This window comes from Hyperolius riggenbachi, chromosome 11 (assembly GCF_040937935.1).
Source record: "Hyperolius riggenbachi isolate aHypRig1 chromosome 11, aHypRig1.pri, whole genome shotgun sequence".
Lineage (NCBI taxonomy): Eukaryota > Metazoa > Chordata > Amphibia > Anura > Hyperoliidae > Hyperolius > Hyperolius riggenbachi.
Genome location: NC_090656.1, coordinates 218,509,351 through 218,525,210, shown reverse-complemented (window position 1 = coordinate 218,525,210; position 15,860 = coordinate 218,509,351). Strand labels below are relative to the sequence as shown.

General features: G+C 45.5%; 1 protein-coding gene across 1 annotated transcript in view; it reads right to left on the bottom strand.

The window, feature by feature from the left end:
- SLC17A6 (solute carrier family 17 member 6) overlaps window positions 1-15,860 on the bottom strand; it is an 88,718-nt gene that overhangs the window by 32,850 nt on the left and 40,008 nt on the right. The window contains exons 4-8 of the mRNA XM_068261304.1: window positions 12,471-12,585; window positions 7,198-7,285; window positions 7,030-7,116; window positions 2,184-2,326; window positions 1,902-2,051 (exon numbers count right to left, since the gene is read on the bottom strand). Coding sequence (XP_068117405.1) covers window positions 1,902-2,051; window positions 2,184-2,326; window positions 7,030-7,116; window positions 7,198-7,285; window positions 12,471-12,585 — 583 coding nt within the window. The remainder of the gene's footprint in view (window positions 1-1,901; window positions 2,052-2,183; window positions 2,327-7,029; window positions 7,117-7,197; window positions 7,286-12,470; window positions 12,586-15,860) is intronic.

Sequence of the window (15,860 nt, the reverse complement as noted above, 5' to 3'; positions counted from 1 at the left end):
GGCGGGGCTACATACCAATATACAGCAATATATAGCTATAGGAAGAGCTTCTGATGCTGAAATCAGAAATCAGGATACGCATGCATGAAAAGGGGTACAAGGAAAAAAGGGTGCAATGTTTTGTTAATAAAAAATATTGTAATATGCATGCGCCGTACTGTCACGCCGGCCGCCGTGATGACGCGAGGCGGCCGGCGTGGTGACGTCAGACATGACGTATGAGGAAGAAGGAGCCCGACACTCGGGCCCAGTGTTGCCGGGAGCCGCCGGGCAACCATTTCTCACCAGGCCCTGGGAGAAGAGCCGGATGGACGCCGTGGGACCTCCCGACCTATGGTAGGCTGCAGAAAGCCCCATGTGAGTACCAATTTGGTTTCTTATTCAGAGCTCGGAGTCCCTTTAAGACCCCCCTGGGCGAGCCTAACCCTAAGACCTCCCTGGTGGTGCCTAACCTAAGACATCCCCCTGGTAGTGCCTAACCCTAAGACCCCCCCCGGTGGTGCCTAACCCTAACCACCACCCCTTCCCCGCACAAACCCTTCCTGACGCCTAACCCTAACCGCCCCCCCCCCCCTGCACAAACACCCTTGGAAACATAAAATTTGTACATACAAACAATCAAATATTTAATAACATTAAATTTGTACATATGATGCAAATAAAATAATATTACAAAAAAAATATAAAGTTGCAAGTTTCAAAACAATAGCATATTTCAAAAACTTGAATGTTCTAATGTTGAAAACAATATTTTTCCTGCTTTGGGCGCAGTATTAACGATATTTGCATTAGCGCCTATTGGGTCACCAAAATCGTCCACTTGCCAGGGGGGCCCAAATTTCATGCTACCCCAGGATATTTCACTTAAAAGTGGGTATCCTGACTAATTAACTGCTTTATACTGTATGTCCTTACTATCAGTTAGCTGCCACAGCAATGCATTAATTATCTGTTAAAACCGGCAAAATGCTGTGTAGCACTTCAATGGAATATGTGGTAATCAAATGAGTTTTTCTAACAACTAAGCAAGACTGTTTGGCTGTAAAGTGGACCTGAATTGTCCTGAACTTTTGCACAGGGCAGAAGGAAAACATAGAGAAATTCACCCTGTGTGTATTTAGAGAGTATCACCTGTTTAATCCCCCTCATTTGTATCTAATCACAAATTGTAATTTGAGCTCTCCCCTGTGTCACATGACTGCCATAGCAGAGATGGCAAATAAGCTCATTTTAAAGCACAGGATATTAACAATATGTCTGCTTCCGTGAATCAGGAAGTAAAAACACTGGAGATTAATTTTAGGATTTGTATCAGCTGTAACAAAGAAATGTTTTTGTTTAAAGATTATTATGCTGTTGCATATCTCTTAGAGCAGAGAAGACGTTCTGAGTTCAGTTCCACTTTAAACGTAAAGTGCAATATAACCCTGCATTTCAACTTTGCTCTAAAACATTATTTACAGCATATTATATGCAACCAGCATTTTTTTTTTACTAGACCAGCATTGGAAGGGTTACACACAGAGCTTTAAAGTTCCTTGGAGATAACTGCTCCCGCAGCCGAAGTTTAGATAGATATTTTGTTTACTTAAATGTATCTAAGTGTGGAATGTGACTCACTCTCTCTGACTGTGCAGGAGCTGGAGGACAGCCAAAGAGTGTGTAACATTCCTCACTTGTTACATTCTGTTTATTTAAATATATCTATCTAAGCTTCGGATGGGTCTGCATTTCTCTCCATGGAACTTTAAAGCTCTGTGTGTAACCCTTCCAATGCTTGTCTAGTAAAAAAAAAATGCTGGTTGCATATAATATGCTGTAAATAATGTTTTAGAGCAAAGTTGAAATGCAGGGTTATATTCCGCTTTAAGTAACAATATGTAAAATTAATAAAGAGGTACCTTGCTAATCTCAAAGCCAAACACCTCCTCGAAGTACGCCGGCTGGCTGATGAGCAACAGATAAAATGTCCAACTTCTGCAGAAATTTGCAACTATGATTGCATAGACGGGCATGGAGGTAAAGAATTTTCTCCAAGGGGTCTTGAATTTCTAAAAAGGAAAAAACACAAGTGGTTGATTACGGCTTTTAAGATAAAATAAAAGGACTGAAGTGTGATTTTGTTGACAGCCTGACTTGATTGCCAAGCCGCCCCCTCCGATACCCTCCCGTGATAAGCTTACCTCCATAGCACCCATGAGATTGGCGCTCTCGCCGATGCTCTCCTCAATGTAAATGCGTTCCTCATCCGTGATAGTTGGGTGCGCCGCTGGGCTCTCGTAGGAAACCAGAATCCAGAAGAGGTACCAGACTAGACCAAAACTACCTGCGAGGACAGTAAGTATAAAAAACACTGCTTTTAAGCTCTACTTCAGGAACTGTTTTTTAAAAACGTATATTTACGCTGTACAGTCACATGGGTGGCACATTCCTAAAGCTCAAAACAGTAAAAAAAAAAAAGGCGTATGCGTCTAGTGGACTAATTGGGCGCTGCCAAAAGTGGCAATACAAAATATAACGAACTGGGCGCCGGAGCGGAAATTTGGGCGCCCGGGAAAATAGTGGTTCAGTGCCTGCAATATATCGGGCACTGCGGGTGCCCAAATGCTAATATTTTGCAGTGCCTGAGTTTTTTCTTTCTTTTTTCTTGCCGTGGATGCGATTCAATCATCACATCCCACTGCGGCTAGTGTGTGTGTGTGTGGGGGGGGGGGGATAGGTTGGTAGCATGTGTGTGTGGGGGGGGGGGGGGTAGGTTGGCAGTATGTGTGTGTGGGGGGGTAGGTTGGTAGTATGTGTGTGTGTGTGGGGGGGGGGGTAGGTTGGTAGTATGTGTGTGTGTGGGGGGGGTAGGTTGGTAGTATGTGTGTGTGTGGGGGGGGGGTAGGTAGGTAGTATGTGTGGGGGGGTAGGTTGGTAGTATGTGTGGGGGGGGGGGATAGGTTGGTACTATGTGTGTGTGTGGGGGGGGGGAATAGGTTGGTAGTATGTGTGTGTGTGTGTGGGGGGAGGGGGTAGGTTGGCAGCATGTGTGTGTGTGGAGGGGGATAGGTTGGTAGTATGTGTGTGTGTGTGGGGGGGATAGGTTGGTACTATGTGTGTGTGTGGGGGGAGGTGGTAGGTTGGTAGTATTTGTGTGTGTGGGGTGGGGGTAGGTTGGTAGTATGTGTGTGTGGGGGGATAGGTTGGTAGTATGTGTGTGGGTGGGGGGGGGATAGGTTGGTAGTATGTGTGTGTGTGTGGGGGGGGGGAATAGGTTGGTAGTATGTGTGTGTGCGTGTGTGTGTGTGGGGGGGGTTAGGTTGGTAGTGTGTGTGGGGGGGGGGGAGGGGGAGGTTTAAAGTGACCCTGAGACTGAGGTGAGTAAAAGATTTATACATACCTGGGCGTCCCTTCTGCCCCCTCAGCACGGATCGCTCCCACGCTGTGGTCTAAAGCCTTCTGGATCTTCCGGTATCAGTCCCGTCCTCCCCAACCAGTCGGGCGTACCCTGCCATGCTCCTATTGCCGGGTGCGTTCTGCGCCAGCCGCAGGAGTGAGACGGTGGAGCGCGCTTGGCCGCACTGGGCCTGAGCTGACTGGCTGGGGAGAATAGTGTTCCTCCAGGGAGGCCCAGAAGGCTTTACACCATGACAAGGGAGTGATCTACGCAGAGGGGCTGGAGGAAGCCCCAGGTATGTATAAATCTTTTATGTCCCTTTGTCTCTATTTTAGTGTTTTAGTTTTAGTGTTTAGTGTTTTAGTGTTAGGCATTAGGGTGTAGTGTGTGCAATGGGGAGGGATTAGGTTTAGGAATTAGGGAGATAATGTGTGCAAGAGGGGAGGTTGGGATTGGGAGACAGGGATAGCAGGGTTTAGTTTTTAGGCAGGTAGTGTGTGCAGGGGGAGGTGGTTTAAGGTTAGGCATGGGGGGGGGGGGGGGGGGCGGATCTGTGTGAGAGTAGGGTTAGGTTTGGTTATAGTAAATTATCAGTATTTAATATCGGTATTTTACATCAATATTTTCCTATCGGCAATTCGGCATTACTGGGTGCCCAAATTTACAGGTGCATTTATTTAACGTACTCCCTTAAGCTGGCGCCTCTGGCATCTTATAATACCTTCCTTTCCATGTTCATGTTGTTTTACTTCCTAAATGACAGGTACTCTTTAATTAAGAACAGAATGGTAGTGAGGACCAGGGCACAGCTGCGGACCCAGGTAACCCCAGCAGTCTGGTCCCCGACAGCTTCTGACACACGTTCGGAGATTTTTATAGCGTGGTACACAGCGTCTCACAATAGAGTGTTTTAATTGGTTTCCAGGAGCTGTTTGGCTGTTTTCATTCCAAGAACCGTGTTAATTAAACCACCTTGACCAGAAATGTCGAAGTCTTCAGCGGCAATCGTGTTATTTAGCAGGGAACATGCTCTGCGTGGAGTCATTATCCTCCATCCAGCTAAATGAGAGGCCGGAATATGACTGGCAATACAGAGCAATTATTTAGGGAAGTCAGTACACATTTACATACGATTCCCAAAGCTGAACTGGAAAGATTGCACTGATGCCAGCCTGGGGTCAGTTGTGGAGGTACACGGAGTGGGGGTCCAGCTCCACAGACTGCTGGGGGGGAGGGTGGAAGGTGGGAGTAGCAGGTATTGAGCATGCAGCACCCTCCTTTACTTGTCATCTCCCGGCTGCACCTGTATGAAATATTTAGGTATGCCTCTGTATGCATACATTCAAAAATGGCGCAAAAAAATGGCGCAGGGTGATGCCGATAATGATCTGTTGCTACTAAGGTTGTTTAACGCTTTAGAAATGTTGTAAAGTGTTAAAGTAAATGTTAAGCTAAAAAAAAAAAAAAAAACACAAAAACAAACAAAAACAGATACTCGCCTATGGAGAGGGAAGGCTCTGGGTCCTATAGAGCCTTCTCGTTCTTCTCGCAGTCCCCGCATTCAATCTAAGTCACCCTGTTAGCAGTATCCAACTGATCAGTCGAATACTGTTCTCTGCCACCGCAGGAGGCTTTGGGAGGTGAGAGCTGACGAAGACGGGAAGCTCCGTACTGCACATGCGCGAGCACGCTCTCTCGCGCACACACGCATGCGCAGTACAGAGCCACCTGTCTCTGGGAGAACTCACCTCCTGAAGACCTCCGAAGCCTCCCGCAGCAGGGGTGTCATACAGGGGTGACATTGCTGGAATGTGGGGACCGTGGGAGGAGCAGGAAGGCTCTATAGCAGGGGTCCCCAACCTTTTTCGTCCCGGGGACTGCTACCCCGACCAAACTTTTCTCTGGGGACAGGGGAGGGGGGGTGAGAGGAGCGGGTTCCCGGGGGGCAGATTTTGGGTGTCGCGACAAAACAATTTGGAGTGTATGGGTATGTAGGTTTGAGGTAAAGAACAAAGACCGAGAGCCCAATACAGTGTAGTATTTCAAATCAGTTGTAGATGTCAATAGGTTAACAAAGGTTATAGTCACAAACCGGGGTCACCTCAAAGGCAACCACTGGATAGGAAGGTGGGGAGAATTAGAACCTGACCCCACTCAGGTTTAAGAAGTCGCTTTCTGTAGATAGGAAAAAATGGGGAAACACCCCTCCACCAAGGGTGGACTAGACTGATTACAAATAGGTAAACAGAGGCGCCAAAAAAGATAAAAACGTTTATAAACAGTTTAAAAAGGGGGAAGTTTTGGTGGACTTACCTCCCTCGTAGAAAAAACAGACTGTGAGACATTACTATGATTCACAGTAACATTTATTAGATACTTCAAACGTGAACGTGTTTCGCAGGTCACAACCCTGCTTCATCAGGCAATAAATTAGAGAATGCAAGAACGGCTCTGTAGCATGGCCAAGCGCCTCTGTCCTATACTGGGGCAACTATACTGCCTATACTGGGGCAACTATACTTTCTATACTGGTCCAACTATACTGCCTATAAGGGGGCAACTATACTATACATACTGGGGCAACTAAACTAAACTCCCTATACTGGGGCAACTAAACTAAACTCCCTATACTGGGGCAACTATACTAGCTATACTGGAGTAACTATGCTCAATATACTGGGGCAACTATACTTCCTATACTGGTCCAACTATACTGCCTATAAGGGGGCAACTATACTATACATACTGGGGCAACTAAACTTAACTCCCGATACTGGGGCAACTAAACTAAACTCCCTATATTGGGGCAACTATACTAACTATACTGGAGTAACTATGCTCAATATACTGGGGCAACTATACTTCCTATACTGGTCCAACTATACTGCCTATAAGGGGGCAACTATACTATACATACTGGGGCAACTAAACTAAACTCCCTATATTGGAGCAACTAAACTAAACTCCCTATACTGGGGCAACTATACTAGCTATACTGGAGTAACTATACTCCCTATACTGGGGCTTTACTCCCTATACTGGGGCAACTATACTGGCTATCTATACTGGGGGGCAACTATATCTAGATACCCTGTACCTGTACCTGGCTACCTACATACCCATTGATTACAAATAGGTAAACAGAGGCGCCAAAAAGGATAAAAACATTTAAAAACTGTTTAAAAGGGGGAAGTTTTGGTGGACTTACCTCCCTCGTAGAAAAAACAGACTGTGAGACGTTACTATGATTCACAGTAACATTTATTACATACTTCAAACGTGAACGTGTTTCGCAGGTCACAACCCTGCTTCATCAGGCAATAAATTGGAGAATGCAAGAACGGCTCTGTAGCATGGCCAAGCGCCTCTGTCTGAGGGTTCTGGTAACCACAGGAGCCATCGTCACGATCTATCAATATGTACTAGGTGAGGGTTACAAACTTTTGCCACCCAACTGAAAATGTTTATTTCCAGGACATGTTTGCTGGATCTTCAGTATTTTTCAGCTCAGGAGGAGAACCTTGGGAAACCGTGGTCAGAGTCTCCCTCCCTCTGCTGCACTGCACTGTACAATAGACAACAGTGTTCCCTGGAAGAACTTTGGCTGTAGGAAACAGGTCAGATGTATAGGATGATATCTATGAGCTTACCATACACATAGAAGACAGAAGACCACCCGGTGTATTGCACTAGAATCCCGGCCAAAGGCATCGCAATCACTGCCCCAGCGTAGGATCCTAAAGACATAAAATATAGAACATGAAGCAAAAGCTTGTGTGGAAAGAGAATGCAAAACTGGTAGCAAAAACCCTACTTACCGCAGAAAGAGGTAGTGGCCAATCTACTCCTCTCCAGGGGAGGCGCCCACTTGCTCCATATTCCGTGGCACGCCGGGTAGGTGACCCCCTGAAATAATAATAAAAAATAACGGTATTCAAAAGAAGGACTGATTACATTAAGAGAAACTCCGCCCAAAATGTATCTGTTATGAAGAGGGGAAAGGATAGAACCATTGTTGTTTCCTACGAATAAGGAAAGGGAGAGTAATGCTCACTACAGGGGAATCATTGTAAGGCTGCCCCCCCATATAGAGCCCAGTGCTCCACATTAGTAATGATCGTGATCTGCTAATTACAATAACACAACATTTTGCATAATGTTTTTGCAATTATGGCCATGCATATTTACGAATTGTAAATTCAATTGATTTTTGGAATTGATAATTTGTAATTTTGCATAATGTTCACGTCATTTCTTGCCGCTTTAGCAGTTAAAGGGATCCTAAACTGAGAGGGATATGGATGTTTCCTTTTAAACAATACCAGTTGCCTGGCAGTCCTGCTGATCTCTTTGGCTGCAGTAGTGGCTGAATCACACACCTGAAACAAGCATGGAGCTAATCCAGTCTGACTTCAGCCAGAGCACCTGATCTGTATGCTTGTTGAGTGGCTGTGGCTGAAGACACAGGATCAGCAGGAGAGTTGGGCAACTGTTTGTTTGTTTTTCCCAAAAAAAATCCATATCCCTAGTTTAGGTTCCCTTTAAAGGAGAACTGTAATGGGAAATATATGGAGGCTGCCATATTTATTTCCTTTTTAAGCAATATCAGTTGCCTGGCAGCCCTGCTGATCCATTTGGCTGAAGTAGTCGCTGAATCACACCAGAAACAAGCATGCAGCTAATCTTGTCATATCTGTCAAAATTGTCAGAAACCCCTGACCTGCTGCATGCTTGTTCAGGGTCTATGGCTGAAAGTATTAGAGGCAGAGGATCATCAGGGCTGCCAGGCAACTGGTATTGCTTAAATGGAAATAAATATGGCAGCCTCCATACACCTCTCTCTACAGTTCTCCTTTAATAGCAAAGCCCCTGTACATGCTATCATCATGTTAACGAAAATAGTGAGAACAAGTAAAAAAAAAAAAGAACATTTCAAAAAGACTCTGTAGTTTTTGAGTAAATTGATTTTAAAAAATGCGAAGGAAAAATGGTTCTAAAATTCAGAAAAATGAGTAAAAAAAAAAAAAAATGTTTCCTTTGCATTTTTAAAATGTATTCACTCAAAAACTAAAAAGTCTTTTTGAAAAAAATGTTTTTGTTTTTTTTTGTTTTTTTGGTCTTGTTCCCACTATTCCTTTTTACCATTACACCTCCAGCAGTTGGCTGATGGTGTAATGGTTAAGGGTTCTGCCTCTGACACGGGAGACCAGGGTTCGAATCTCGGCTCTGCCTGTTCAGTAAGCCAGCACTAATTCAGTAGGAGACCTTTGGTAAGTCTCCCTTACACTGCTACTGCCAATAGAGCGCGCCCTAGTGGCTGTTGCTCTGCTCTGGCGCTTTGAGTCCGCAAGGAGAAAAGCGCAATATAAATGTTATTTGTCTTGTCTTATTTGTCTTTTAACAGACATAGAAATGTTGGTAATGATAGCATGTATGGAGGCTTTGCTAAAGTCGGCATGAAATTACGTGAAAATTACGTGAAATTGCATAATTACAGTTCCTGATTAAGTTTACAAACTAAATGAATTAAAAATTTTCCTGAAATTACGGATTACGATTTTACATCGTAATTTCAAATTACGATGTGAAATTATTATTGTGCAAAATTCTTGCTCATCACTACTCCACTGCTTACCCAATCCTATGTGCAGCAACACTCCCCCTCTTGCATATGCATAACACCACGTGTAACAGACCACCATTTTGATGTACAGCAACCTGTGGAGAACCTACATTTTCAGCATTCTTCCTCAACTATGACCCCCTCCCCACGCACACACATAGCATTTTCCCCCAGGCCAGAACCTAAGTGGCTTTTATAGAAAGCCAGTCCACTCCACTTCAGTCAATGAGAAAGCTGAAAGCTCTAAAGGCCCGTACACATTGTGCGGTTTTCCCGATGACCAGTGATACTTTGAGTAACGAGCAATCGTTTCCACTATCTCGTGTCATACGTAGAGGCACACGATCACGTAAACGTCGTTTAGTGTTGCGCAGAACTAACAATCGACAAGGCAAATCGAATCTTTAAGGTCCCTGATGACTCAAAGTACCGCTATCGCTTGATCTCCCGTTCTCGCCCGTCGTGGGATGTCGGCATACCCACCAGCCAGAAGATGGATCGTGGAACGCTTGTCATGAGGGAGACGTCACTGGATCCATCTTCCTCAGTTGGGTGGTGAGTATTAAGCTTTAGAGACCAGTTCCCAAATCTGAGTGACCAACTGGCTGTTGTTAGGGTTGCTGCTAAGGTTTTTGTGGCCCCAAGCAGTACCTAATTTGTGTCCCTTTCCCCCCACAGACCCCTTCACCCATAATGAAATGCTGCCAAAAATGACCTGCCCCCCCCCCCAAATAAAAATATGTAGGCTCCCAGTATAGGTAGGTAGCCAAAGGTACACACCCCCAGTATAGGTAGCCAAGGTGTCACCCCATTATATAGTGCCAGTGTATTGCATCATGTTCAAAACTACCTTATACAGCAACGCAGCACGCAGAGGCCTGGCTTCAGTTGACTACTGTGATACCCACCACTAAGTTGTCCCAACTATATGGAGATCTAACAACTAGCTGGGCTCAGCGGGGTCACCAGTTACTTTGCCTTGCGGCACACGGATAAAAGTTCCATTTTTCTTCAGGAACAATACGTGGTCCAGAGGCCGGAATACATGTTATATGCAATTAGCCTATGTGCTGGATACACTGGGTTGCTTGGTGCCTTTCAGAGCAATAAGGCTGTTTGCGAGTACATCGCTACAGCGTAGCTTTAATCGATGCTTCCCAATATTTAAATGGCAATATATGTAATCATACCTATATCATTATACCAGACTTTGAACATTAGTCACTGTGCAGTACTGCAAATATGGGTGTGTGTACTTTGTTTCATAAGAAGGAGCGATGCACCTCTGTGCTATAACAATGTTTATCTGCATGGAGTAAACAACCAAGATACTATGCGGATTTATGGCTGATTACCCAATATTACTTTGGCTGGAATGATATAGGTTGCTTTCTTGTGCTGTTCCATGAAGGCTTGCTATTTTGCTGCGGTTATGGCTCCCATCTTTGGACATTGAATTGTTGGCTCCTATACATCCAGTGAATAGAAACTTTATTCAAATTACTTTTGTGGCACCTACCATCCCTTATGAGCGATCTATGTATACCAAGGACTTTTTAGATCCATTTGTCTCGTATTAGATCAAGGAATGGTGCCCCTAAGATGTCTCACTCTATCTCAATATGACCCAGGCTATCAGATTTAAGCCATTTGTATACTTATTGGCGGTTTAGTTGTCTGATCATATTGGTCATGCCTGTAAATGCCCTCTGTGAGTGGTTATGACCTCTTTAAACCTTCCTTTATAGGTCTCCTCACAGACAGGACACAGGCATCACCAAGATCTATATACCAGGTATTCAATCCGGTTGTTCCACTCTGTCCCAATATGATTTAGGTTATTGGATTCAAGCTATCTGTATACTTATTGGCGGGTTAATTGTTCGATCATATTGGTCATGCCTATAAATACCCTCTGTGAGTGGTTATGACCTCTTTAAACTTTCTCTATAGGTCTCCTCATGGATCAGGATATAGGCATCACCAAGAGCTACATGCCAGGTATTAAATCTGGTTTCATTGATGACCAAGGCTATTGGATTTAAGCTAACTCGATACCTATTGTTGGTTTAATTATTCGACCATATTGGTCATGCCTGCAAATGCCCTCTGTGAGTGGTTATGACCTCCCTATACCACTCCTTATAGGTCTCCTCACGAATCAGGACACAGGCATCACCAAGATCTATCTGTCAGGTATCCAATTTGGTATTATTGATCATTATGTAATTTGGCTACGCCAGTCTTGTGTCACAGTGAGTGGTTTTGACCTTATTTAACTTCTCTTTAGGTCTCCTCACGGACAAACATTATTGGCATCACCAAAAAAACGTCTATGCCTTGGGCTATTTTTATGAATTTATGAAGTGGGCTATCTAAATTAGAGAACGCTATTCCCTGGGGATTCTTCCACGCTGTCTTTACTCAGCAGCAGCACTTTATCTTGCATTGGCAACTTTATTGTATAGTGTCAGATAATTCTGACACAATCTCAACAAACAAAGTGTGTATAAAATTACATGTTAATGTCAATAAATTGCAGTTTTTTGAGCAGCATATACTGGTTAGTGGTTGTTTTGTTTTTTCTTGAGAATTTTACCAGTGCTGGTACCTGCATAAGATCCACACTAGATTCTAAAACTAATAACTTTATTTAAGTCACCCCATTATAGGTAGCCACCCCTTGTATAGGTAGTCAATGTCCCCCAGTATAGGTAGACACTCCTCATATTGGTAGCCAAGGTGACCGTCCCCCCAGTATAGGCAGCCACCCCCAGTATAGGTAGCCAAAGGTGTCCCCCCTGCATAGATAGTCAAGGTCTCCCCCAGTATAGGTAGTCACCCCTCCTATAGGTAGCCAAGGTGTGTCCCCAGTATAGACAACCACCCCCAGTATAGGTAGCCAAAGGTGTCCCCCAAGTATAGAAGATTGGTGTCAGTGGGTGTATGTCGCTTTCTGCTGCTTACCCATCCCCAACACTCTCATAGACCTGAAGATCAGCAGCAACCTGAAGAGAGGAGAGCAGCAAACAGTAACCGTGTGGCACACTTCAAATGCAGGAAACGAGCATAACGTCACTTCCCCATTTGCAGTGTACTCCATGACCATTGCCCTGATCTCCCCTGTTCACGTTGCTGCTGATCAGCGGTCAGAGTCTGAGTGACAGGGAGGCTTTGGCAGCCATACAAGTCACAGAAAGGATGGCCATGGCATCATGTGAGGCCTCTGCTGTGCGTGAGGCCCCAGCTTGATTCACTTGGGCCAAGCAATGCCCCTGGCTGTTGTGGGAGGTGCTGGACTGCTATATAGATACAATTCTGACCTAGGAGTATGGAGAGAAACTCTGCAACTACCAAGCAGTCTCTGTCTAACCATTGTCTGGATTTAGATCAGGGCTCAGAGATGCGCCTCATTCCTGGAGAACCTCTACAAACCCCTGAGAAGCCTACATCAGATGAACTAATTACCTCTACAAGCCCTTGTAGGATCCTGACAAAGATCACACACCCATAATGCACCCTGGCGGCAGACGGGATCAGCATGTTCAGAGTGGAGGTCAGCACGATGGCGGCACCAAATACCCTGCAAAGAAAAACAGCATTGAAGATCTGTTCAAGAAGTACACTTACAGAGAACCCTGGTCTCACTTCTTCCATATGCCTCCAAAATTGTAGTCTAGAATGCCATGTCCATGCAGAATTAATCAATTACTTATTTCATTCTCCAAACTCCCTGCTTCACCAGCTCCAGTCTGGCTTCTGCTCCAACCAATAGCCAATGACCTGTCAATAGCTAAATCCAAAGACCATTGCTCCTTCCTTATCCTTTTTAACCTGTCCTTTGCGTTTGACACTGTTGACGACCTTCACAGCCACCCTCCTCCACTCCGCCTCTCACCTTGAGCGGTTCCTGCTCCTCTGCCCACAGCAGCCAAGTGTTCATTAAGGAAATCTTTGAGCGGAAGAAGCCAATGTCTGCCAGTCAACCCCTTGCCCGGCGTCTGACAGCTGGCGTGGCGGAACTGTTAGCTCACCAGCTGTTACCATACCGGCTGGTGGACTCTGAGGCCTTCCGAAAATTTGTGGTGATTGGGACACCACAGTGGAAGATACCAGGCCGCGATTATTTTTCTAAAAAGGCGATACCCAAACTGCCGCCATCACCTGCACTTTCGCCAACGTGCGCACCAGCAAGGCCATCTGATTGCGGTGCGTTACATACTGAGTTTGGTCTGTCAGTGTGAAGCAGTACACTACTTACACTACCTGCTGATCCATGTATACACACGCAAGATGTTTTCAAGCACTTTTGGCCTCCAATTTAGGAATGCAATGTGATTTCTGCCTTTTTGGGATTATAACACTGCTCTGCGTCAAATCAGTAATTCTCCCGGGACTTTTGGCGTGTATCCCACTCCGCCATTTTCCTCTCCAGGTGTTAGACCCCTTGAAACATCTTTTCCATCACTTTTGTGGCCAGAAACAGTGTTTAAGGCGTGTTAACTTTGATAAGGTGTGATATCTTTGATAAGGGGCTTGATTCACTAAAGCGTGATAACTGCTATCACAGCAGTTATCACGCGATCCGCCATAAGCAAAGGTTTAGGATCGCGTGCAAACGAAATTTTGCACGCAATCACGTGCGTGTTTCTGGCTTGTAATTGCGTGCAAACCTTCATTTATCATGCAGCGTAAACCTTTGCACGCGGCAGATCACGTGATAATTGCTGTAATAGCAGTTATCATGCTTTAGTGAACCAATCCCAAGTTGTGATATTGTTGATAAGGTGTGATATTTGAGTTATCACGGTTTATTGAATCAAGCCCTTTGTGTGGCCACAAAAACACCTGATCTGGATGTGTTTTTTGCCTGCCGGCAAAAATGAAACTAGCTGGAGGCGGGGCGGCTGACGTGAACACAGCCCATGTCTCAGTTCACAGGGCTTTTATTAGGTGGGATTTCTCTTCTTCAAACTTTGCTAGTGTTGTGACTTCACTGTGGGCTGTTCATAATTGGGAATGACGCGCGCCAGTCTAGGCCGGCCCTCCTAGGAGAGGCTTTCTTTCATCTCTAGGAAATCGGTCTCACCTATTGCCAGTAATGATATCATTTAGAAAACACCTGTTTCTCTCTTGGTCCCCCCCCCCCCCCGGGTCCCCCAGGAAAGGTGACAGCTGGTGACATCACGCTCTTAGGGGACCCAGAGTGAGTAAATACAGAAGCAGGGGGAGGAGGTCACCATGGGAATATCCAGTTACCTCAACAGGCCTGACCTCACCTTCTGTGTACAATCTACAGAGCTACGCATGGCAGTTCCACCATGATCTGAATAAAGAGCCCTCAGACATGCAGCAGTTCATGTATTGCTTGGAATAGCAGGATTTGCTGAGACAACCCAGTGGCCCATATGCAATTAACTTTTTCTCCTGAGTTTTCTCCTAGGAGGTAATTTTTTATCTTCTATATAAAATACATTTTCAGCATTTTGAAACTGAAAAAGTAACAAACAAGTAGGGGAGAAATTTCATGCAGAAATCGATCTGGAATTGGCCTAGTGGTGCACCACCTCACCGACCTGACACCGTCCCCCCATTACCTTTCTGTGGCTGCCGCTTATCCTCCGCCAGCTCCGGGCGTACTCCTTCATCCATACACGTGTGCCATGTGGTTGCTGGCAGATGTGCGGGCGCATGTGTGACGTCACACATGCCCCCTGTTACTCCGGCAACCATGTGGGGCGCATATATGAACGAAGCACAGCGCCCAGAGCCAGCGGAGGACAGTGGAGGATAAGCGGTGGCCACGGATAGGTAATTACACATTGGGGGGGACAGCGTCAGGGGTTGCATAGTGTTCGTCGCTCATCCCGATATCGCACACTGTTACAGCCGTGCACCTGATTGAACAAGTCAGTCCTTGCATCCTCAACTTTTGCACCAGACTTTTGTGGGGAACAGTGTCGAAAGCCTTTGCAAAGTCCAAGTATATCACAGTTACAGCATTCCCAATATCCACATTAGCATTCACTTCCTTATAAAAGCTGAGTATGTTAGTCAAACAGGACCTGTCTTTAGTAAACCCATGTTTATGCTGAGAAATAAGATTATTTTCTACTTTGAAGTCTTGTATAATATCTCTTAGTTACCCCTCAAATAGTTTGCACACAACTGATGTTAAAGGGAAGGTTCAGGCAGCATGTAAAAAAATAAAAAATCCAAATCCACTTACCTGGGGCTTCCTCCAGCCCGTGGCAGACAGGATGTGCCCTCGTGGCAGCCAGGATGTGCCCTCGGCGTCGCTCCGCGTCTGTGCCATCGGCGCTGATGTCATCGGACGTCCTCCGGGCTGTACTGCGCAGGCGCAGTAGTTCTGCGCCTGCGCAGTACAGCCCGGAGGACGTCCGATGACGTCAGCGCGCATGAGTGACACGCACTTTGAAGCGCAAAAGAAGCCCTACCTGGCAGCCTGAATCGGAATCGCTTTGTAACGATCGGTGTCAGCACACAGAGAGTATCTGATTTTTGGTGATCTGCAGTATCACCAAAAATACAGATGTATACCTGATTATGGATGATCTGCAGAATCACCAATAATACAAGTATGACTAACCTCTGGACACCTAATGAAGTGTAAGTGCTTGGTGCAACTGAGAGGCTATCTCCCATGGAGCGAGAGACACAGATACTACTACAACCAGTGACCACCTGAGGAGCAGGTGGCCTCTGGCTGTGCAGGGACTATCTCTTTAAGAGGAGGAGATAGATATAATCTTGCAGCCAGTGATTCCCTGATGTACTGGAAATCAGACTGTACTGCAGCCAAGGATTCCCAGATGGATTGGGAATCAGACTGTACTG